At 55.0% G+C, this 26,145-nt stretch overlaps 2 protein-coding genes across 6 annotated transcripts in view; both read left to right on the top strand.

The window, feature by feature from the left end:
* LOC123749057 (uncharacterized) overlaps window positions 1-26,145 on the top strand; it is a 195,356-nt gene that overhangs the window by 20,385 nt on the left and 148,826 nt on the right. The gene's annotated exons all lie outside the window — the stretch shown is intronic.
* On the top strand, window positions 18,876-19,976 carry LOC138352210 (zinc finger protein 271-like). The gene is made up of 2 exons (XM_069304494.1): window positions 18,876-19,385; window positions 19,572-19,976. Exons 1-2 carry the CDS (start codon window positions 18,876-18,878, stop codon window positions 19,974-19,976), a joined length of 915 nt encoding a protein of 304 aa, XP_069160595.1.

The following is a 26,145-nucleotide window of genomic DNA, read 5'->3' as shown; positions in this document are numbered from 1 at the left end:
GAGTCACATACCGGACCGTCCCGGGCTTTGTCAAGCACCAGACCGTCATGGACTGTGTCAAGCACTAGACCGTCCCGGACTATGTCACATACCAGACCGTCCTGGACTGTGACAAGCACAAGACAGTCCTGGACTGTGTCAAGCACCAGACCGTCATGGACTGTATGAAGCACCAGGCCCTCATTGACTGTGTCAAGCACCAGACCGTCCCGGACTGTGTCAAGCACCAGATCGTCCCAGACTGTGTCAAGCACCAGACCGTCTTGGACTGTGTCAAGCACCATACCGTCCCGGACTGTGTCAAGCACCAGATCGTCCCAGACTGTGTCAAGCACCAGACCGTCTTTGACTGTGTCAAGCACCATACCGACCCGGACTGTGTCAAAAACCAAACTATCCCAGACTGTGTCAAAAACCAAACCATCCCTGACTGTGTCAAGCACCAGACCGTCATGGACTGAGTCAAGCACCAGACCGTCATGGACTGCGTCAAGCACCATACCGTCCCGGACTGTATCAAGCACCAGATCGTCCCAGACTGTGTCAAGCACCAGACCGTCTTGGACTGTGTCAAGCACCATACCGTCCCGGACTGTGTCAAAAACCAAACTATCCCAGACTGTGTCAAGCACCAAACCATCCCAGACTGTGTCAAGCACCAGACCGTCATGGACTGAGTCAAGCACCAGACCGTCCCGGACTGTGTCAATCACCAGACCGTCCCGGACTATGTCAGCACCAGACCGTCCTGGACTGTGTCAAGCACGAGACCGTCCCGGACTGTGTCAAGCACCAGACCGTCCCGGACTATGTCAAACATCAGACCGTCCCGGACTGTGACAAGCACCAGACCGTCATGGTCTGTGTCAAGCACCAGACCGTCATGGACTGTGACAAGCACCAGACCGTCATGGACTGTGAAAAGAACCAGACCGTCCCGGACTGTGTCAAGCACCAGACCGTCCTGGACTGTGTCACGCACCAGACCGTCATGGACTGTGACAAGCACTGGACTGCCATGAACTGTGACAAGCACCAGACCGTCCCGGACTGTGTCAAGCACCAGACCGTCCCGGAGTTTGTCAAGCACCAGACCGTCCTGGACTGTGTCAAGCGCTTGACCGTCCCGGACTTTGTCACGCACCAGACCGTCCCGGACTTTGACAAGCACCAGACCGTCCTGGACTGTGTCAAGCACCAGACCGTCATGGACTGTGTCAAGCACCAGGCCCTCATGGACTGTGTCAAGCACCAGACCGTCCCGGACTGTGTCAAACACCAGATCGTCTCGGACTGTGTCAAGCACCAGACCGTCTTCGACTGTGTCAAGCACCTGACCGTCATGGACTGTGTCAAGCACCATACCGTCCCGGACTGTGTCAAACACCAGACCGTCCCAGACTGTGTCAAGCACCAGACCGTCATGGACTGTGTCAAGCACCATACCGTCCCGGACTGTGTCAAGCACCAGACTGTCCCGGACTGTGTCAAGCACCAGACCGTCATGGACTGTGTCAAGCACGAGACGTCATGGACTGTTTCAAGCACCAGACCGTCCAGGACTGTGTCAAGCACCAGACCGTCTCCGACTGTGACAAGCATCAGACCGTCCCGGACTGTGACAAGCACCAGACCGTCATGGACTGTGTCAAGCACCACACTGTCATTGACTGTGTCCAGCACCAGACTGTACCGGACTGTGTCAAGCACCAGACCGTCCCGGACTGTGTCAAGCACCAGACCGTCCTGGACTGTGTCAAGCACCAGACATTCCCGGACTGTGTCAAGCACTGGACCGTCCCGGACTGTGACAAGCACCAGACCGTCCCAAACTGTGTCAAGCAACAGACCGTCCCGGACTGTGTCAAGCACCAGACCGTCCCGGACTGTGTCAAGCACCAGACCGTCCCGGACAGTGTCAAGCACCATACCGTCTTAGACTGTGACAAGCACCAGACCGTCATGGGCTGTGTCAAGCACCATACCGTCCCGGACTGTATCAAACACCAGACCGTCCCAGACTGTGTCAAGCACCAGACCGTCATGGACTGTGTCAAGCACCATACCGTCCCGGACTGTGACAAGCACCAGACCGTCATGGACTGTGTCAAGCACCAGACCGTCATGGACTGTGTCAAGCACCATACCGTCCCGGACTGTGACAAGCACCAGACCGTCATGGACTGTGTCAAGCACCACACTGTCATTGACTGTGTCCAGCACCAGACTGTCCCGGACTGTGTCAAGCACCAGACATTTCCGGACTGTGTCAAGCACTAGACCGTCATGGACTATGACAAACACCAGTTCATCATGGACTGTGACAAGCACCAGACCGTCCCGGACTGTGTCACGCACCAGACCGTCATGTACTTTGACAAGCACCAGACCGTCATTGAATGTGTCAAGCACCAGACCATCCCGGACTGTGTCAAGCACCAGACCGTCATGGACTGTGTCAAGCACCAGACCGTCCCGGACTGTGTCAGGCTCCAGATCATCTCGGACTGTGTCACGCACCAGATCGTCTCGGACTGTGTCACGCACCAGACCGCCCCGGACTGTGTCAAGCACCAGACCGTCCCGGACTGTGTCAATCACCATACCCTCATGGACTGTGACAAGCACCAGACCGTCATGGACTGTGAAAAGCTCCAGACCGTCCCGGACTGTGTCAAGCACCAGACCGTCCCTGACTGTGTCAAGCACCAGACCGTCCCGGACTGTGTCAAGCACCAGACCGTCCTGGACTGTGTCAAGCACGAGACGTCATGGACTGTGTCAAGCACCAGACCGTCCCGGACTGTGACAAGCACCAGACCGTCATGTACTGTGTCAAGCACCAGACCGTCATGGACTGTGTCAAGCACCAGACTGTCATGGACTGTTTCAAGCAGCAGACCGTACCGGACTGTGTCAAGCACCAGACCGTCCCGGACTGTGTCAAGCACCAGACCGTCCTGGACTGTGTCAAGCACTAGACCGTCATGGACTGTGTCAAGCACCAGACCGTCCCGAACTGTGTCAAGCACCAGACCGTCCCGGATTGTGTCAAGCACCAGACCGTCCCGGACTGTGTCAAGCACCAGACCGTCCCGGACTATGTCAAGCATCAAACCGTCATGGACTGTGTCAAGCATCAGACCGTCCCGGACTATGTCAAGCATCAGACCGTCATGGACCGTGTCAAGCATCAGACCGTCCCGGACTATGTCAAGCTCCAGACCATCATGGACTGTGTCAAGCCTCAGACCGTCCCGGACTGTGACAAGCACCAGACCGTCCCGGACTATGTCAAGCACCAGACCGTCCCGGACTATGTCAAGCACATGACCATCATGGACTGTGTCAAGCACCAGACCGTCCCGGACTATGTCAAGCACCAGACCGTCCCGGACTGTGTCAAGCACCAGACCGTCCCGGACTATGTCAAGCACCAGACCTTCATGGACTGTTTCAAGCACCAGACCATCATGGACTGTGTCAAGCATCAGACAGTCCCGGACTGTGACAAGCACCAGACCGTCATGGACTGTGTCAAGCACCAGATCGTCATGGACTGTGTCAAGCACCAGACCGTCCCGGACTATTTCAAGCACCAGACCATCATGCACTGTGTCAAGCATCAGACCGTCCCGGACTGTGACAAGCACCAGACCGTCATGGACTGTGTCAAGCATCAGACCGTCATGGACTGTGTCAAGCATCAGACCGTCCCGGACTGTGACAAGCACCAGACAGTCATGGACTGTGTCAAGCACCAGACCGTCATGGACTGTGTCAAGCACCAGACCGTCATGGACTGTGACCAGCACCAGACCGTCATGGTCTGTGAAAAGAACCAGACCGTCCCGGACTGTGTCAAGCACCAGACCGTCCTGGACTGTGTCACGCACCAGACCGTCCCGGACTGTGACAAGCACCAGACCGTCCCGGACTGTGTCAAGCACCAGACCGTCTCGGACTGTGTCAAGCACCAGACCGTCATAGACTGTGACAAGCACCGGACTGTCATGAACTGTGACAAGCACCAGACCGTCCCGGACAATGTCAAGCACCAGACCGTCATGGACTGTGAAAAGCACCAGCCCGTCCCGGACTGTGTCACGCACCAGACAATCCCGGACTTTGTCAAGCACCAGACCGTCATGGACTGTGTCAAGCGCTTGACCGTCCCGGAATTTGTCATGCACCAGACCGTCCCGGACTTTGACAAGCACCAGGCCCTCATGGACTGTGTCAAGCACTAGGCCGTCCCGGGCTGTGTCAAACACCAGATCGTCTCGGACTGTGTCAATCACCAGACCGTCTTGGACTGTGTCAAGCACCAGACCGGCATGGACTGTGTCAAGCACCATACCGTCCCGGACTGTGTCAAACACCAGTCCGTCCCAGACTGTGTCAAGCACCAGACCGTCATGGACTGTGTCAAGCACCATACCGTCCCGGACTGTGTCAAGCACCAAACCGTCCCGGACTGTGTCAAGCACAAGACCGTCATAGACTGTGTCAAGCACGAGACGTCATGGACTGTGTCAAGCACCAGACCGTCCCAGACTTTTTCAAGCACCAGACCGTCCAGGACTGCGTCAAGCACCAGACCGTCTCGGACTGTGACAAGCATCAGACCGTCCCGGACTGTGACAAGCACCAGACCGTCATGGACTGTGTCAAGCACCACACTGTCATTGACTGTGTCCAGCACCAGACTGTACCGGACTGTGTCAAGCACCAGACCGTCCCGGACTGTGTCAAGCACCAGACCGTTCCGGACTGTGTCAAGCACCAGACATTCCCGGACTGTGTCAAGCACTAGACCGTCATGGACTATGACAAACACCAGTTCATCATGGACTGTGTCAAGCACCAGACCGTCCCGGACTGTGACAAGCACCAGACCGTCCCTAACTGTGTCAAGCAACAGACCGTCCCGGACTGTGTCAAGCACCAGACCTTCCCGGACTGTGTCAAGCACCAGACAGTCCCGGACTTTGTCAAGCACCAGACCGTCATGGACTGTGTCAAGCTCTTGACCGTCCCGGACTTTGTCACGCACCAGACCGTCCCGGACTTTGACAAGCACCAGACCGTCCTGGACTGTGTCAAGCACCAGACCGTCAAGGACTGTGTCAAGCACCAGGCCCTCATGGACTGTGTCAAGCACCAGACCGTCCCGGACTGTGTCAAACACCAGATCGTCTCGGACTGTGTCAAGCACCAGACCGTCTTGGACTGTCTCAAGCACCAGACCGTCATGGACTGTGTCAAGCACCACACTGTCATTGACTGTGTCCAGCACCAGACTGTTCCGGACTGTGACAAGCACTAGACCGTCAAGGACTGTGACAAATGATAGACCGTCTCGGACTGTGTCAAGCACCAGACCGTCATGGACTGCGTCAAGCACCAGACCGTCATGGACTGTGTTAAGCACAAGACCGTCTCGGCCTGTGACAAGCTCAAGACCGTCATGGACTGTGACAAGCACCAGACCGTCATGGACTGTGACAAGCACCAGACCGTCATGGACTGTGACAAGCACCAGACCGTCATGGACTGTGAAAAGCTCCAGACCGTCATGGACTGAGTCAAGCACCAGACCGTCACGGACTGTGTCACGCACCAGACCGTCCCGGACTGTGTCAAGCACCAGACCGTCATGTACTTTGACAAGCACCAGACTGTCATTGACTGTGACAAGCACCAGACCGTCCCGGATAGTGTCACGCACCAGACCTTCATTGAATGTGTCAAGCACCAGACCATCCCGGACTGTGTCAAGCACCAGACCGTCCCGGACTGTGTCAGGCTCCAGATCGTCATGGACTGTCACAAGCATCAGACCGTCCCGGACTGTGACAATCACCAGACAGTCATGGACTGTCTCAAGCACCAGACCGTCATGGACTGTGACAAGCACCAGGCCGTCATGGACTGTGTCAAGCACCAGATCGTCTCGGACTGTGTCACGCACCAGACCGCCCCGGACTGTGTCAAGCACCACACCGTCATGGACTGTGACAAGCACCAGGCCGTCATGGACTGTGAAAAGCTCCAGACCGTCATGGACTGTGTCAAGCACCAGATCGTCCCGGACTGTGTCAAGCACCAGAACGACCCAGACTGTGTCACGCACCAGACCGTCATGGACTGTGTCAAGCACCATACCGTCCCGGACTGTGTCAAGCACCAGACCGACCCGGACTGTCACTCACCAGACCGTCAAGGAATGTGTCAAGCACCACACCGTCATGGACTGTGAAAAGCTCCAGACCGTCCCGGACTGTGTCACGCACCAGACCGTCATGTACTTTGACAAGCACCAGACTGTCATTGACTGTGACAAGCACCAGACCGTCCCAGACTGTGTCACGCACCAGACCGTCCCGGACTGTGTCACGCACCAGACCGTCATGTACTTTGACAAGCACCAGACCGTCATTGAATGTGTCATGCACCAGACCATCCCGGACTGTGTCAAGCACCACACTGTCATGGACTGTGTCAAGCACAATACCGTCATGGACTGTGACAAGCACCAGACCGTCATGGACTGTGAAAAGCTCCAGACAGTCCCGGACTGTGTCAAGTGTCGGGAAACCGACACACACACAAATAACACAGTCTCCCCTAGTCTGTACTCCCTTCAGGATGGAAAATGGGAGACTCCGTGACGTCATCGACTCCGTGACGTCATCAAAGTCATCGTATATTTACATTATGAAACATTGTTAATAGACTAGTTTAGTCTCTAGAGTTGATAAAAAAGTAATCAATAAGAATGAATATAATTATTTACACAGTATTGTAGCTAGGTTCCCTTGTTAATGTAAAATTACTTTGAGTGAGGAACCAGCGTTAAGGGCGTTGCCCGAGAGAGGAAGGCGTCTATATACACAACAACAACAAACAGGGGACCAGCCTACCACGCTGTTTTAAAACTGGTGTAACAGCAAGACACCCCATTTACGTGTCAACACCAACAACACAGCCTAACAACATCACAACAACGACTGTATCCGTCTACCAAGTATTGTATATTATTCCAGTGCACTGTTTAATATAAATAGTAGATGGTTAAGTCGTGGAAGATTCCCCCAAAACACCGTACGTGTACCCCATTACAACCCTCACAGTTCATGTCATACCTGTAATTGATATGTTTAGGGAACTTTGATTAATTCCTTGCATCCCATACAGGTAAATTGTGAGAGGAGCATCAAGAATCTGTGCAGACAGTTGGTTCATACACATAATTAACTACTTGTTTGCCAAGCCTTGTCCTTCCCACCAGCCGCCATTACGTGGCACAAAGAGGCAGGGCCACACCCATCTTGAGGCTTCACCTACACGCCTTACCAGGCCCATTCTACTGGCATAGCTAAGCCATTTATGCTTTTAGTAGTAGTAGTCATAATTAATTATTATATTAGTAGTTTAGACCACCATATGTGGTACACTGTATATTGAAATAACTGAAATAATAGATTTAAAGGTAAACAATTGGTAGTTTAAGAAGGAGCCATAACAAAGTGGTTTAGGTTACCAATTGTCCCTCCCAATAGAGTGTAAGAAGATTTCAGGCAGTTTACCAGTATATACACTCCACTTAATTAATTCTTACTTACTAACAAAATAAATAAGACATAACTTTATTTTATTAAATCAATTTGAAAAAGAGAGATGAGCTGCCTGGAATTTCCCCACATCAAGCACCAGAACGACCCAGACTGTGTCACGCACCAGACCGTCATGGACTGTGTCAAGCACCATACCGTCCCGGACTGTGTCAAGCACCAGACCGTCCCGGACTGTGTCAAGCACCAGACCGTCCTGGACTGTGTCAAGCACGAGACGTCATGGACTGTGTCAAGCACCAGACCGTCCCGGACTGTGACAAGCACCAGACCGTCATGTACTGTGTCAAGCACCAGACCGTCATGGACTGTGTCAAGCACCAGACTGTCATGGACTGTTTCAAGCACCAGACCGTACCGGACTGTGTCAAGCACCAGACCGTCCCAGACTGTGTCAAGCACCAGACCGTCCTGGACTGTGTCAAGCACTAGACCGTCGTAGACTGTGACAAGCACCAGACCATCATAGACTGTGTCAAGCACCAGACCGTCCCGGACTGTGTCAAGCACCAGACCGTCCCGGACTGTGTCAGGAACCAGACCGTCCCGGACTGTTTCAAGCACCAGACCGTATCAGAATGTGTCAAGCACCAGACTGTCTCGGACTGTGTCTAGCATCAGTCCGTCCCGGACTGTTTCAAGCACCAGATCGTCCCGGACTGTGTCAAGCACCAGACCGTTCCGGACTGTGTCATGCACTAGACCGTCCCGGACTGTGTCACGCACCAGACCGTCCCGGACTGTGTCAAGCACCAGACCGTCCAGGACTGTGACAAGCTCCAGACTCTCATGGACTGTGACAAGCACCAGACCGTCATGGACTGTGTCAAGCACCAGACCGGGCCGGACTGTGTCAAGCACCAGACCGTCCAGGACTGTGACAAGCTCCAGACTCTTATGGACTGGGACAAGCACCAGACCGTCATGGACTGTGTCAATCACCAGACCGTCATGGACTGTGTCAAGCACCAGACCGTCCTGGAATGTGTCAAGCACTAGACCGTCATGGACTGTGACAAGCACCAGACTATCAATGACTGTGTCAAGCACCAGACCGTCCCGGACTGTGCCAAGCACCAGACCGACCCGGACAGTGTCAGGCACCAGACCATCCCGGACTGTTTCAAGCACCACACCATACCAGACTGTGTCAAGCACCAGACTGTCTCGGACCGTGTCAAGCACCAGTCCGTCCCGGACTGTTTCAAGCAACAGATCGTCCCGGACTGTGTCAAGCACCAGACCGTTCCTGACTGTGTCATGCACTAGACCGTCCCGGACTGTGTCACGCACCAGACCGTCCCGGACTGTGTCAAGCACCAGACCGTCCAGGACTGTGACAAGCTCCAGACTCTCATAGACTGTGACAAGCACCAGACCGTCATGGACTGTGAAAAGCACCAGACCGTCATGGACTGTGAAAAGCACCAGACTGTCATGGACTGTGTCAAGCACCAGACCGTACCGGACTGTGTCAAGCACCAGACTGTCCCGGACTGTGTCAAGCACTAGACTGTCATGGACTGTGACAAGCACCAGACCATCATGGACTGTTTCAAGCACCAGACCGTCCCGGACTGTGCCAAGCACCAGACAGACCCGGTCTGTGTCAAACACCAGACCGTCCCGGACTGTGTCAAGCACCAGACCGTTCCGGACTGTGTCATGCACAAGACCGTCTCGGACTGTGTCACGCACCAGACCGCCCCATACTGTGTCAAGCACCACACCGTCATGGACTGTGTCAAGCACCAGACCGCCCCGTACTGTGTCAAGCACCACACCGTCATGGACTGTGTCAAACACCAGACCGCCCCGTACTGTGTCAAGCACCACACCGTCATGGACTGTGTCAAACACCAGACCGTCATGGACTGTGACAAGCACCAGACCATTCAGGACTGTGACAAACACCAGACCGTCCTGGACTGAGTTAAGCACAAGACCGTCATGGACTGTGTCCAGCTCCAGGCCCTCATAGACTGTGTCAAGCACCAGACCGTCCCGGACTGTGTCAAGCACCAGATCGTCCCGGACTGTGTCAAGCAGCAGACCGTCATGGACTGTGTCAAGCACTAAACCGTCCCGGACTATGTCACGCACCAGACCGTCCCGGACTATGTCACGCACCAGACCGTCCCGGACTTTGACAAGCACAAGACCGTCCTGGACTGTGTCAAGCACCAGACCCTCATGGACTGTGTCAAGCACCAGGCCCTCATGGACTGTGTCAAGCACCAGACCATCATGGATTGTGTCAAGCACCAGACCGTCATTGACTGTGTCAAGCACCAGATAATCCCGGACTGTTTCAAGCACCAAACCGTCATTGACTGCGACAAGCACCAGACCGTCCCGGTCTGTGTCAAGCACCAGACCGTCCCGGACTTTGTCACGCACCAGACCGTCATGTACTTTGACAAGCACCAGACCGTCATTGACTGTGACAAGCACCAGACCGTCCCGGACTGTGTCACGCACCAGACCGTCATGTACTTTGACAAGCACCAGACCGTCATTGACTGTGTCAAGCACCAGACCATCCCGGACTGTGTCAAACACCAGACCGTCATTGACTGCGACAAGCACCAGACCGTCCCGGACTGTGTCACGCACCAGACCGTCATGTACTTTGACAAGCACCAGACCGTCATTGACTGTGTCAAGCACCAGACCATCCCGGACTGAGTCAAGCACCAGACCGTCTCGGACTGTATCAAGCACCAGACCATCCCGGACTGTGTCAAGCACCAGACCGTACCGGACTGTGTCAAGCACCAAACTGTCCCGGACTGTGTCAAGCACAAGACCGTCCCGGACTGTGTCAAGCACCAGACCGTCCCGGACTGTGTCAGGCTCCAAATCGTCATGGACTGTGACAATCACCAGACCGTCATGGACTGTGTCAAGCACCAAACCATATTGGAATGTGTCAAGCACCAGATCGTTCCGGACTGTGTCAAGCACCACACTGTCCCGGACTGTGTCACGCACCAGACCGCCCCGGACTGTGTCACGCACCAGCCCGTCATGGACTGTGTCAAGCACCAGACCGTTCCGGACTGTGTCATACACCAGACCGTCATGGACTGTGTCAAGCCGCAGACCGTCCCGGAATGTGTCAAGCACCAGACCGTCCCGGACTGTATCAAGCACCAGACCGTCCCGGAATGTGTCAAGCACCAGACCGTCCCGGACTGTGTCAAGCACCAGATCGTCCAGGACTGTGTCAAGCACGAGACGTCATGGACTGTGTCAATAACCAGACCGTCCCGGACTGTGTCAAGCACCAGACAGTCCCGGACTGTGACAAGCACCAGACCGTTATGGACTGTGTCAAGCACCAGACCGTCATGGACTGTGTCAAGCACCAGACCGTCATGGACTGTGTCAAGCGTTTGACCGTCCCGGAATTTGTCTTGCACCAGACCTTCCCGGACTTTGACAAGCACCAGACCGCAATGGACTGTGTCAAGCACCAGACCGTCATGGACTGTGTCAAGCACCAGGCCCTCATGGACTGTGTCAAGCACCAGGCCGTCCCGGACTGTGTCAAACACCAGATCGTCTCGGACTGTGTCAAGCACCAGACCGTCTTGGACTGTGTCAAGCACCAGACCGGCATGGACTGTGTCAAGCACCATACCGTCCCGGACAGTGTCAAATACCAGCCCGTCCCAGACTGTGTCAAGCACCATACCGTCATGGACTGTGTCAAGCACCAAACCGTCCCGGACTGTGTCAAGCACAAGACCGTCATAGACTGTGTCAAGCACGAGACGTCATGGACTGTGTCAAGCACCAGACCGTCCCAGACTTTTTCAAGCACCAGACCGTCCAGGACTGTGTCAAGCACCAGACCGTCTCGGACTGTGACAAGCATCAGACCGTCCCGGACTGTGACAAGCACCAGACCGTCATGGACTGTGTCAAGCACCACACTGTCATTGACTGTGTCCAGCACCAGACTGTGTCAAGCACCAGACCGTCCCGGACTGTGACAAGGACCAGACCGTCCCTAACTGTGTCAAGCAACAGACCGTCCCGGACTGTGTCACGCACCAGACCGTTATGGACTGTGACAAGCACCGGACTGTCATGAACTGTGACAAGGACCAGACCGTCCCTAACTGTGTCAAGCAACAGACCGTCCCGGACTGTGTCAAGCACCAGACCGTCCCGGACTGTGTCAAGCACCAGACCGTCCCGGACTGTGTCAAGCACCAGACTACCATGAACTCTGACAAGCTCCAGACCGTCATGGACTGTGTCACGCACCAGACCGTTATGGACTGTGACAAGCACCGGACTGTCATGGACTGTGTCAAGCACCAGACCGTCATGGACTGTGAAAAGCACCAGCCCGTCCCGGAACGTTTCACGCACCAGACCGTCATGGACTGTGTCAAGCTCTTGACCGTCCCGGACTTTGTCACGCACCAGACCGTCCCGGAGTTTGACAAGCACCAGACCGTCCTGGACTGTGTCAAGCACCAGACCGTCAAGGACTGTGTCAAGCACCAGGCCCTCATGGACTGTGTCAAGCACCAGACCGTCCCGGACTGTGTCAAACACCAGATCGTCTCGGACTGTGTCAAGCACCAGGCCGTCTTGGACTGTCTCAAGCACCAGACCGTCATGGACTGTGTCAAGCACCATACCGTCCCGGACTGTGTCAAACACCAGACCGTCCCAGACTGTGTCAAGCACCAGACCGTCCCAGACTGTGTCAAGCACCATACCGTCCCGGACTGTGTCAAGCACCAGACCGTCCTGGACTGTATCAAGCACGAGACGTCATGGACTGTGTCAAGCACCAGACCGTCCAAGACTGTTTCAAGCACCAGACCGTCCAGGACTGTGTCAAGCACCAGACCGTCTCGGACTGTGACAAGCATCAGACCGTCCCGGACTGTGAGAAGCACCAGACCGTCATGGACTGTGTCAAGCACCAAACTGTCCCGGACTGTGTCAAGCACAAGACCGTCCCGGACTGTGTCAAGCACCAGACCGTCCCGGACTGTGTCAGGCTCCAGATCGTCATGGACTGTGACAATCACCAGACCGTCATGGACTGTGTCAAGCACCAAACCATATTGGAATGTGTCAAGCACCAGATCGTTCCGGACTGTGTCAAGCACCACACTGTCCCGGACTGTGTCACGCACCAGACCGCCCCGGACTGTGTCACGCACCAGCCCGTCATGGACTGTGTCAAGCACCAGACCGTTCCGGACTGTGTCATACACCAGACCGTCATGGACTGTGTCAAGCCGCAGACCGTCCCGGAATGTGTCAAGCACCAGACCGTCCCGGACTGTATCAAGCACCAGACCGTCCCGGAATGTGTCAAGCACCAGACCGTCCCGGACTGTGTCAAGCACCAGATCGTCCAGGACTGTGTCAAGCACGAGACGTCATGGACTGTGTCAATCACCAGACCGTCCCGGACTGTGTCAAGCACCAGACAGTCCCGGACTGTGACAAGCACCAGACCGTTATGGACTGTGTCAAGCACCAGACCGTCATGGACTGTGTCAAGCACCAGACCGTCATGGACTGTGTCAAGCGTTTGACCGTCCCGGAATTTGTCTTGCACCAGACCGTCCCGGACTTTGACAAGCACCAGACCGCAATGGACTGTGTCAAGCACCAGACCGTCATGGACTGTGTCAAGCACCAGGCCCTCATGGACTGTGTCAAGCACCAGGCCGTCCCGGACTGTGTCAAACACCAGATCGTCTCGGACTGTGTCAAGCACCAGACCGTCTTGGACTGTGTCAAGCACCAGACCGGCATGGACTGTGTCAAGCACCATACCGTCCCGGACAGTGTCAAATACCAGCCCGTCCCAGACTGTGTCAAGCACCATACCGTCATGGACTGTGTCAAGCACCATACCGTCCCGGACTGTGTCAAGCACCAAACCGTCCCGGACTGTGTCAAGCACAAGACCGTCATAGACTGTGTCAAGCACGAGACGTCATGGACTGTGTCAAGCACCAGACCGTCCCAGACTTTTTCAAGCACCAGACCGTCCAGGACTGTGTCAAGCACCAGACCGTCTCGGACTGTGACAAGCATCAGACCGTCCCGGACTGTGACAAGCACCAGACCGTCATGGACTGTGTCAAGCACCACACTGTCATTGACTGTGTCCAGCACCAGACTGTGTCAAGCACCAGACCGTCCCGGACTGTGACAAGGACCAGACCGTCCCTAACTGTGTCAAGCAACAGACCGTCCCGGACTGTGTCACGCACCAGACCGTTATGGACTGTGACAAGCACCGGACTGTCATGAACTGTGACAAGGACCAGACCGTCCCTAACTGTGTCAAGCAACAGACCGTCCCGGACTGTGTCAAGCACCAGACCGTCCCGGACTGTGTCAAGCACCAGACCGTCCCGGACTGTGTCAAGCACCAGACTACCATGAACTCTGACAAGCTCCAGACCGTCATGGACTGTGTCACGCACCAGACCGTTATGGACTGTGACAAGCACCGGACTGTCATGGACTGTGTCAAGCACCAGACCGTCATGGACTGTGAAAAGCACCAGACCGTCAAGGACTGTGTCAAGCACCAGGCCCTCATGGACTGTGTCAAGCACCAGACCGTCCCGGACTGTGTCAAACACCAGATCGTCTCGGACTGTGTCAAGCACCAGACCGTCTTGGACTGTCTCAAGCACCAGACCGTCATGGACTGTGTCAAGCACCATACCGTCCCGGACTGTGTCAAACACCAGACCGTCCCAGACTGTGTCAAGCACCAGACCGTCCCAGACTGTGTCAAGCACCATACCGTCCCGGACTGTGTCAAGCACCAGACCGTCCTGGACTGTGTCAAGCACGAGACGTCATGGACTGTGTCAAGCACCAGACCGTCCAAGACTGTTTCAAGCACCAGACCGTCCAGGACTGTGTCAAGCACCAGACCGTCTCGGACTGTGACAAGCATCAGACCGTCCCGGACTGTGAGAAGCACCAGACCGTCATGGACTGTGTCAAGCACCACACTGTCATTGACTGTGTCCAGCACCAGACTGTTCCGGACTGTGACAAGCACTAGACCGTCAAGGACTGTGACAAATGATAGACCGTCTCGGACTGTGTCAAGCACCAGACCGTCATGGACTGCGTCAAGCACCAGACCGTCATGGACTGTGTTAAGCACAAGACCGTCTCGGCCTGTGACAAGCTCAAGACCGTCATGGACTGTGACAAGCACCAGACCGTCATGGACTGTGACAAGCACCAGACCGTCATGGACTGTGACAAGCACCAGACCGTCATGGACTGTGAAAAGCTCCAGACCGTCATGGACTGAGTCAAGCACCAGACCGTCACGGACTGTGTCACGCACCAGACCGTCATGTACTTTGACAAGCACCAGACTGTCATTGACTGTCACAAGCACCAGACCGTCCCGGATAGTGTCACGCACCAGACCTTCATGTACTTTGACAAGCACCAGACCGTCATTGAATGTGTCAAGCACCAGACCATCCCGGACTGTGTCAAGCACCAGACCGTCCCGGACTGTGTCAGGCTCCAGATCGTCATGGACTGTCACAAGCATCAGACCGTCCCGGACTGTGACAATCACCAGACAGTCATGGACTGTCTCAAGCACCAGACCGTCATGGACTGTGACAAGCACCAGGCCGTCATGGACTGTGACAAGCACCAGGCCGTCATAGACTGTGTCAAGCACCAGATCGTCTCGGACTGTGTCACGCACCAGACCGCCCCGGACTGTGTCAAGCACCACACCGTCATGGACTGTGACAAGCACCAGGCCGTCATGGACTGTGAAAAGCTCCAGACCGTCATGGACTGTGTCAAGCACCAGATCGTCCCGGACTGTGTCAAGCACCATACCATCCCGGACTGTGTCAAGCACCAGACCGACCCGGACTGTCACTCACCAGACCGTCATGGAATGTGTCAAGCACCACACCGTCATGGACTGTGACAAGCGCCAGACCGTCATGGACTGTGAAAAGCTCCAGACCGTCATGGATTGTGTCAAGCACCAGATCGTCCCGGACTGTGTCAAGCACCAGAACGACCCAGACTCTGTCACGCAGCAGACCGTCATAGACTGTGTCAAGCACCATACCGTCCCGGACTGTGTCAAGCACCAGACCGTCCCGGACTGTGTCAAGCACCAGACCGTCCTGGACTGTGTCAAGCACGAGACGTCATGGACTGTGTCAAGCACCAGACCGTCCCGGATTGTGACAAGCACCAGACCGTCATGTACTGTGTCAAGCACCAGACCGTCATGGACTGTGTCAAGCACCAGACTGTCATGGACTGTTTCAAGCACCAGACCGTACCGGACTGTGTCAAGCACCAGACCGTCCCGGACTTTGACAAGCACCAGACCGTCCTGGACTGGGTCAAGCACCAGACCGTCCCGGACTTTGACAAGCACCAGACCGTCATGTACACTGTCAAGCACCAGATAATCCCGGACTGTGCCAAGCACCAGACCGTCCCTAACTGTGCCAAGCACCAGACCGACGCGGACTGTGACAAGCACTAGACCGTCAAGGACTGTGACAAATACTAGACCGTCTCGGACTGTGTCAAGCACCAGACCGTCATGGACTGCGTCAAGCACCAGACCGTCATGGGCTGTATCAAGCACAAGACCGTCTCGGACTGTGACAAGCTCAAGACCGTCTTGGACTGTGTTAAGCACCATACCGTCATGGACTGTGACAAGCACCAGACCGTCATGGACTGTGAAAAGCTCCAGACCGTCATGGACTGAGTCAAGCACCAGACCGTCCCGGACTGTGTCACGCACCAGACCGTCATGTACTTTGACAAGCACCAGACTGTCATTGACTGTGACAAGCACCAGACCGTCCCGGACTGTGTCACGCACCAGACCGTCCCGGACTGTGTCATGCACCAGACCGTCATGTACTTTGACAAGCACCAGACCGTCATTGAATGTGTCATGCACCAGACCATCCCGGACTGTGTCAAGCACCACACTGTCATGGACTGTGTCAAGCACAATACCGTCATGGACTGTGACAAGCACCAGGCCGCCATGGACTGTGAAAAGCTCCAGACAGTCCCGGACTGTGTCAAGTGTCGGGAAACCGACACACACACAACCACACACACACAAATAACACAGTCTCCCCTAGTCTGTACTCCCTTCAGGATGGAAAATTGGAGACTCCGTGACGTCATCGACTCCATGACGTCATCAAAGTCATCGTATATTTACATTATGAAACATTGTTAATAGACTAGTTTAGTCTCTAGAGTTGATAAAAAAGCAATCAATAAGAATGAATATAATAATTTACACAGTATTGTAGCTAGGTTCCCTTGTTAATGTAAAATTACTTTGAGTGAGGAACCAGCGTTAAGGGCGTTGCCCGAGAGAGGAAGGCGTCTATATACACAACAACAACAAACAGGGGACCAGCCTACCACGCTGTTTTAAAACTGGTGTAACAGCAAGACACCCCATTTACGTGTCAACACCAACAACACAGCCTAACAACATCACAACAACGACTGTATCCGTCTACCAAGTATTGTATATTATTCCAGTGCACTGTTTAATATAAATAGTAGATGGTTAAGTCGTGGAAGATTTCCCCAAAACACCGTACGTGTACCCCATTACAACCCTCACAGTTCATGTCATACCTGTAATTGATATGTTTAGGGAACTTTGATTAATTCCTTGCATCCCATACAGGTAAATTGTGAGAGGAGCATCAAGAATCTGTGCAGACAGTTGGTTCATACACATAATTAACTACTTGTTTGCCAAGCCTTGTCCTTCCCACCAGCCGCCATTACGTGGCACAAAGAGGCAGGGCCACACCCATCTTGAGGCTTCACCTACACGCCTTACCAGGCCCATTCTACTGGCATAGCTAAGCCATTTATGCTTTTAGTAGTAGTAGTCATAATTAATTATTATATTAGTAGTTTAGACCACCATATGTGGTACACTGTATATTGAAATAACTGAAATAATAGATTTAAAGGTAAACAATTGGTAGTTTAAGAAGGAGCCATAACAAAGTGGTTTAGGTTACCAATTGTCCCTCCCAATAGTGTGTAAGAAGATTTCAGGCAGTTTACCAGTATATACACTCCACATAATTAATTCTTACTTACTAAGAAAATAAATAAGACATAACTTTATTTTATTAAATCAATTTGAAAAAGAGAGATGAGCTGCCTGGAATTTCCCCACATCAAGCACCAGAACGACCCAGACTGTGTCACGCACCAGACCGTCATGGACTGTGTCAAGCACCATACCGTCCCGGACTGTGTCAAGCACCAGACCGTCCCGGACTGTGTCAAGCACCAGACCGTCCTGGACTGTGTCAAGCACGAGACGTCATGGACTGTGTCAAGCACCAGACCGTCCCGGACTGTGACAAGCACCAGACCGTCATGTACTGTGTCAAGCACCAGACCGTCATGGACTGTGTCAAGCACCAGACTGTCATGGACTGTTTCAAGCACCAGACCGTACCGGACTGTGTCAAGCACCAGACCGTCCCAGACTGTGTCAAGCACCAGACCGTCCTGGACTGTGTCAAGCACTAGACCGTCGTAGACTGTGACAAGCACCAGACCATCATAGACTGTGTCAAGCACCAGACCGTTCCGGACTGTGCCAAGCACCAGACCGATGCGGACTGTGTCAAGCACCAGACCGTCCCGGACTGTGTCAAGCACCAGACCGTTCCGGACTGTGTCAGGAACCAGACCGTCCCGGACTGTTTCAAGCACCAGACCGTATCAGAATGTGTCAAGCACCAGACTGTCTCGGACTGTGTCAAGCATCAGTCCGTCCCGGACTGTTTCAAGCACCAGATCGTCCCGGACTGTGTCAAGCACCAGACCGTTCCGGACTGTGTCATGCACTAGACCGTCCCGGACTGTGTCACGCACCAGACCGTCCCGGACTGTGTCAAGCACCAGACCGTCCAGGACTGTGACAAGCTCCAGACTCTCATGGACTGTGACAAGCACCAGACCGTCATGGACTGTGTCAAGCACCAGACCGGGCCGGACTGTGTCAAGCACCAGACCGTCCAGGACTGTGACAAGCTCCAGACTCTTATGGACTGGGACAAGCACCAGACCGTCATGGACTGTGTCAAGCACCAGACCGTCATGGACTGTGTCAAGCACCAGACCGTCCTGGAATGTGTCAAGCACTAGACCGTCATGGACTGTGACAAGCACCAGACTATCATAGACTGTGTCAAGCACCAGACCGTCCCGGACTGTGCCAAGCACCAGACCGACCCGGACAGTGTCAGGCACCAGACCGTCCCGGACTGTTTCAAGCACCACACCATACCAGACTGTGTCAAGCACCAGACTGTCTCGGACTGTGTCAAGCACCAGTCCGTCCCGGACTGTTTCAAGCAACAGATCGTCCCGGACTGTGTCACGCACCAGACCGTCCCGGACTGTGTCAAGCACCAGACCGTCCAGGACTGTGACAAGCTCCAGACTCTCATGGACTGTGACAAGCACCAGACCGTCATGGACTGTGAAAAGCACCAGACCGTCATGGACTGTGAAAAGCACCAGACTGTGATTGACTGTGTCAAGCACCAGACCGTCCAGGACCCTGACAAGCTCCAGACTCTCATGGACTGTTACAAGCACCAGACCGTCATGGACTGTGTCGAGCACCAGACCGTCATGGACTGTGTCAAGCACCAGACTGTCATGGACTGTGTCAAGCACCAGACCGTACCGGACTGTGTCAAGCACCAGACTGTCCCGGACTGTGTCAAGCACTAGACTGTCATGGACTGTGACAAGCACCAGACCATCATGGACTGTTTCAAGCACCAGACCGTCCCGGACTGTGCCAAGCACCAGACAGACCCGGTCTGTGTCAAACACCAGACCGTCCCGGACTGTGTCAAACACCAGACAGTTCCGGACTGTGTCATGCACAAGACCGTCTCGGACTGTGTCACGCACCAGACCGTCCAGGACTGTGTCAAGCACCAGACCGTCCAGGACTGTGACAAGCTCCAGACTCTCATGGACTGTAACAAGCAACAGACCGTCATGGACTGTGAGAAGCACCAGACCGTCATAGACTGTGAAAAGCACCAGACTGTGATGGACTGTGTCAAGCACCAGACCGTCATGGACTGTGAAAAGCACCAGACTGTGATGGATTGTGTCACGCACCAGACCGTCATGGATTGTGACAATCACCGGACTGTCATGAACTGTGACAAGCACGAAACCGTCCCGGACTCTGTCAAGCACCAGACAATCATGGACTGTGTCAAGCACTAAACCGTCCCGGACTATGTCACGCACCAGACCGTCCCGGACTATGTCACGCACCAGACCGTCCCGGACTTTGACAAGCACAAGACCGTCCTGGACTGTGTCAAGCACCAGACCCACATGGACTGTGTCAAGCACCAGGCCCTCATGGACTGTGTCAAGCACCAGACCATCATGGACTGTGACAAGCACTAGACCGCCCCGGACTGTGTCAAGCACTAGATCGTCCCGGACTGTGTCAAGCACCAGACCGTCATGGACTGTGTCAAGCACCATACCGTCCCGTACCGTGTCAAGCACCAGACCGTCCTCAACTGTGTCAAGCACCAGGCCCTCATGGACTGTGACAAGCACTAGACCGCCCCGGACTGTGTCAAGCACTAGATCGTCCCGGACTGTGTCAAGCACCAGACCGTCATGGACTGTGTCAAGCACCATACCGTCCCGTACCGTGTCAAGCACCAGACCGTCCTAGACTGTGTCAAGCACCAGACCGTCATAGACTGTCAAGCACCATACCGTCCCGGACTGTGTCAAGCACCAGACCGTCCTGGACTGTGTCAAGCACGAGACGTCATGGACTGTGTCAAGCACCAAACCGTCCCGGACTGTTACAAGCACCAGACCGTCCCGGACTGTGACAAGCACCAGACCGTCCTGGACTGAGTCAAGCACCAGTCCCTTAACGACTGTGTCAAGCACCAGGCCCTCATAGACTGTGTCAAGCACCAGACCATTATGGATTGTGTCAAGCACTAGACCGTCATGGACTGTGTCAAGCACCAGACCGTCATGGACTGTGTCAAGCTCCAAACCGTCATGGGCTGTGTCAAGCACCAGACTGTCATGGACTGTGTCAAGCACCAGACCGTCGTGTACACTGACAATCCCGGACTGTTTCAAGCACCAAACCGGAACGGACTGTGACAAGCACTAGACCGTCAAGGACTGTGACAAATACTAGACCGTCTCGGACTGTGTCAAGCACCAGACTGTCATGGACTGTCTCAAGCACCAGACCGTCCGGACTGTGTCAAGCACAAGACCGTCCCGGACTGTGATAAGCTCCAGACCGTCATGGACTGTGACAAGCACCAGACCGTCATGGACTGTGAAAAGCTCCAGACCGTCCCGGACTGTGTCAAGCACCAGACCGTCCCGGACTGTATCACGCACCAGACCGTCATGTACTTTGACAAGCACCAGACCGTCATTGACTGTGACAAGCACCAGACCGTCCCGGACTGTGTCACGCACCAGACCGTCACGTATTTTGACAAGCACCAGACCGTCATTGACTGTGTCAAGCACCAGACCATCCCGGACTGTGTCAAGCACCAGACCGTCATTGACTGCGACAAGCACCAGACCGTCCCGGACTGTGTCACGCACCAGACCGTCATGTACTTTGAAAAGCACCAGACCTTCCCGGACTGTGTCAAGCTCCAGACCGTCCCGGACTGTGTCAAGCACCAGACCGTCCCGGACTGTGTCAAGCACAAGACCGTCCCGGACTGTGTCAAGCACCAGACCGTCCCGGACTGTGTCAAGCACAAGGCCGTCCCGGACTGTGTCAAGCACCAGACCGTCCCAGACTGTGTCAGGCTCCAGATCGTCATGGACTGTCACAAGCATCAGACCGTCCCGGACTGTGACAATCACCAGACCGTCATGGACTGTGTCAAGCACCAGACCGTCATGGACTGTGTCAAGCACTAGACCGTCCCGGACTGTGACAATCACCAGACCGTCATGGACTGAGTCAAGCACCACACCGTCATGGACTGTGACAAGCACCATACCGTCATGGACTGTGACAAGCACCAGACCGTCATGGACTGTTTCACGCACCGGACCGTCCCGGACTGTGTCAAGCATCAGACCGTTCCGGACTGTGTCATACACCAAACCGTCTTGGACTGTGTCAAGCACAATACCGTCCCGGACTGTGTCAAGCACCAGACCGTCCCGGACTGTGTCAAGCACCAGACCGTCCAGGACTGTGTCAAGCACCATACCGTTCCGGACTGTATCAAGCACCACACCGTCTCGGACTGTGTCAAGCACCATACCGTTCCGGACTGTGTCAAGCACCAGACCGTCCCAGACTGTGTCAAGCACCAGACCGTCATGGACTGTGTCAAGCACAAGACCGTCCCGGACTGTGTCAAGCACCAGACCGTCCTGGACTGTGTCAAGATTGAGACGTCATGGACTGTGTCAAGCACCAGACCGTCCCGGACTGTTACAAGCACCAGACCGTCCCGGACTGTGACAAGCACCAGACCGTCCTGGACTGTGACAAGCACCAGACCGTCCCGGACTGTGACAAGCACCAGACCGTCCTGGACTGTGTCAAGCATCAGACCGTCCAGGACTGTGTCAAGCACCAGGCCCTCATGGACTGTGTCAAGCACCAGACCATCATGGATTGTGTCAAGCACTAGACCGTCATGGACTGTGTCAAGCACCACACCGTCATGGACTGTGTCAAGCATCAGACCGTCCAGGACTGTGTCAAGCACCAGGCCCTCATGGACTGTGTCAAGCACCAGACCATCATGGATTGTGTCAAGCACTAGACCGTCATGGACTGTGTCAAGCACCACACCGTCATGGACTGTGTCAACCACCAGACCGTCATGGACTGTGTCAAGCTCCAGACCGTCATGGACTGTGACAAGCACTAGACCGTCAAGGACTGTGACAAATACTTGACCCTCTCGGACTGTGTCAAGCACCAGACCGTCATGGACTGTGTCAAGCACAAGACCGTCCGGACTGTGTCAAGCACAAGACCGTCCCGGACTGTATCAAGCACCAGACCGTCCTGGACTGTGTCAAGCACGAGACTTCATGGACTGTGTCAATCACCCGACCTTCCCGGACTGTAACAAGCACCAGACCGTCATGGATTGTGTCAAGCACCAGACTGTCATGGACTGTGTCAGGCTTCAGATCGTCATGAACTGTGCCAAGCACCAGACCGTCCCGGACTGTGTAAAGCACCATACCATCCCGGACTGTGTCAAGCACCAGACCGTCCTGGACTGTGTCAAGCACCAGACCGTCCCGGACTGTGCCAAGCACCAGACCAACCCGGACTGTGTCAAGCACCAGACCGTCCCGGACTGTGTCAAGCACCAGACCGTCATGGACTGTGTCAGGCACCAGACCGACCCGGACTGTTTCAAGCACCGGACCGTACCGAAATGTGTCAAGCACCAGACCGTCTCGGACTGTGTCAAGCACCAGACCGTCCCGGAGTGTTTCAAGCACCAGACCGTCCCGGACTGTGTCAAGCACCAGACAGTCCCGGACTGTGTCAAGCACTAGACCGTCCCGGACTGTGTCACGCACCAGACCGTCCCGGACTGTGTCAAGCACCCGACCGATCAGGACTGTGACAGGCTCCAGACTCTCATGAACTGTGACAAACACCAGACCGTCATGGACTGTGAAAAGCACCAGCCCGTCCCGGACTGTGTCACGCACCGGACCATCCCGGACTTTGTCAAGCACCAGACCGTCATGGACTGTGTCAAGCACCAGACCGTCCCGGACTGTGTAAAGCACCATACCATCCCGGACTGTGTCAAGCACCAGACCGTCATGGACTGTGTCAAGCACCAGACCGTCCCGGACTGTGTAAAGCACCATACCATCCCAGACTGTGTCAAGCACCAGACCGTCCTGGACTGTGTCAAGCACCAGACCGTCCCGGACTGTGCCAAGCACCAGACCAACCCGGACTGTGTCAAGCACCAGACCGTCCCGGACTGTGTCAAGCACCAGACCGTCATGGACTGTGTCAGGCACCAGACCGACCCGGACTGTTTCAAGCACCGGACCGTACCGAACTGTGTCAAGCACCAGACCGTCTCGGACTGTGTCAAGCACTAGACTGTCATGGACTGTGACAAGCACCAGACCATCATGGACTGTTTCAAGCACCAGACCGTCCCGGACTGTGCCAAGCACCAGACAGACCCGGTCTGTGTCAAACACCAGACCGTCCCGGACTGTGTCAAACACCAGACCGTTCCGGACTGTGTCATGCAGAAGACCGTCTCGGACTGTGTCACGCACCAGACCGTCCAGGTCTGTGTCAAGCACCAGACCGTCCAGGACTGTGACAAGCTCCAGACTCTCATGGACTGTAACAAGCAACAGACCGTCATGGACTGTGAGAAGCACCAGACCCTCATAGACTGTGAAAAGCACCAGACTGTGATGGACTGTGTCAAGCACCAGACCGTCATGGACTGTGAAAAGCACCAGACTGTGATGGATTGTGTCACGCACCAGACCGTCATGGATTGTGACAATCACCGGACTGTCATGAACTGTGACAAGCACGAAACCGTCCCGGACTCTGTCAAGCACCAGACAATCATGGACTGTGTCAAGCACTAAACCGTCCCGGACTATGTCACGCACCAGACCGTCCCGGACTATGTCACGCACCAGACCGTCCCGGACTTTGACAAGCACAAGACCGTCCTGGACTGTGTCAAGCACCAGACCCTCATGGACTGTGTCAAGCACCAGGCCCTCATGGACTGTGTCAAGCACCAGACCATCATGGACTGTGACAAGCACTAGACCGCCCCGGACTGTGTCAAGCACTAGATCGTCCCGGACTGTGTCAAGCACCAGACCGTCATGGACTGTGTCAAGCACCATACCGTCCCGTACCGTGTCAAGCACCAGACCGTCCTCAACTGTGTCAAGCACCAGGCCCTCATGGACTGTGACAAGCACTAGACCGCCCCGGACTGTGTCAAGCACTAGATCGTCCCGGACTGTGTCAAGCACCAGACCGTAATGGACTGTGTCAAGCACCATACCGTCCCGTACCGTGTCAAGCACCAGACCGTCCTAGACTGTGTCAAGCACCAGACCGTCATAGACTGTCAAGCACCATACCGTCCCGGACTGTGTCAAGCACCAGACCGTCCTGGACTGTGTCAAGCACCAGACCGTCCTGGACTGTGTCAAGCACGAGACGTCATGGACTGTGTCAAGCACCAGACCGTCCCGGACTGTTACAAGCACCAGACCGTCCCGGACTGTGACAAGCACCAGACCGTCCTGGACTGAGTCAAGCACCAGTCCCTTAGCGACTGTGTCAAGCACCAGGCCCTCATAGACTGTGTCAAGCACCAGACCATTATGGATTGTGTCAAGCACTAGACCGTCATGGACTGTGTCAAGCACCAGACCGTCATGGACTGTGTCAAGCTCCAAACCGTCATGGGCTGTGTCAAGCACCAGACTGTCATGGACTGTGTCAAGCACCAGACCGTCGTGTACACTGACAATCCCGGACTGTTTCAAGCACCAAACCGGAACGGACTGTGACAAGCACTAGACCGTCAAGGACTGTGACAAATACTAGACCGTCTCGGACTGTGTCAAGCACCAGACTGTCATGGACTGTCTCAAGCACCAGACCGTCCGGACTGTGTCAAGCACAAGACCGTCCCGGACTGTGATAAGCTCCAGACCGTCATGGACTGTGACAAGCACCAGACCGTCATGGACTGTGAAAAGCTCCAGACCGTCCCGGACTGTGTCAAGCACCAGACCGTCCCGGACTGTATCACGCACCAGACCGTCATGTACTTTGACAAGCACCAGACCGTCATTGACTGTGACAAGCACCAGACCGTCCCGGACTGTGTCACGCACCAGACCGTCACGTATTTTGACAAGCACCAGACCGTCATTGACTGTGTCAAGCACCAGACCATCCCGGACTGTGTCAAGCACCAGACCGTCATTGACTGCGACAAGCACCAGACCGTCCCGGACTGTGTCACGCACCAGACCGTCATGTACTTTGAAAAGCACCAGACCTTCCCGGACTGTGTCAAGCTCCAGACCGTCCCGGACTGTGTCAAGCACCAGACCGTCCCGGACTGTGTCAAGCACAAGACCGTCCCGGACTGTGTCAAGCACCAGACCGTCCCGGACTGTGTCAAGCACAAGACCGTCCCGGACTGTGTCAAGCACCAGACCGTCCCAGACTGTGTCAGGCTCCAGATCGTCATGGACTGTCACAAGCATCAGACCGTCCCGGACTGTGACAATCACCAGACCGTCATGGACTGTGTCAAGCACCAGACCGTCATGGACTGTGTCAAGCACTAGACCGTCCCGGACTGTGACA

This window comes from Procambarus clarkii, chromosome 5 (genome assembly GCF_040958095.1).
Source record: "Procambarus clarkii isolate CNS0578487 chromosome 5, FALCON_Pclarkii_2.0, whole genome shotgun sequence".
NCBI classification, from domain to species: domain Eukaryota; kingdom Metazoa; phylum Arthropoda; class Malacostraca; order Decapoda; family Cambaridae; genus Procambarus; species Procambarus clarkii.
The sequence above is the reverse complement of the archived record's forward strand: the minus strand, read 5'-3'. Positions and strand labels throughout refer to the sequence as shown.

What these genes read in the sequence shown, in the direction of transcription:
- LOC138352210 (XM_069304494.1), top strand. Translation starts at nt 18,876, where the DNA reads ATGGACTGTGACAAGCACCAGACTATCATAGACTGTGTCAAGCACCAG. An exon ending in ACTGTGTCAAGCACCAGACT is followed by an intron (nt 19,386 to 19,571) that starts GTCATGGACTGT and finishes GTCAAACACCAG; the next exon opens with ACCGTCCCGGACTGTGTCAA.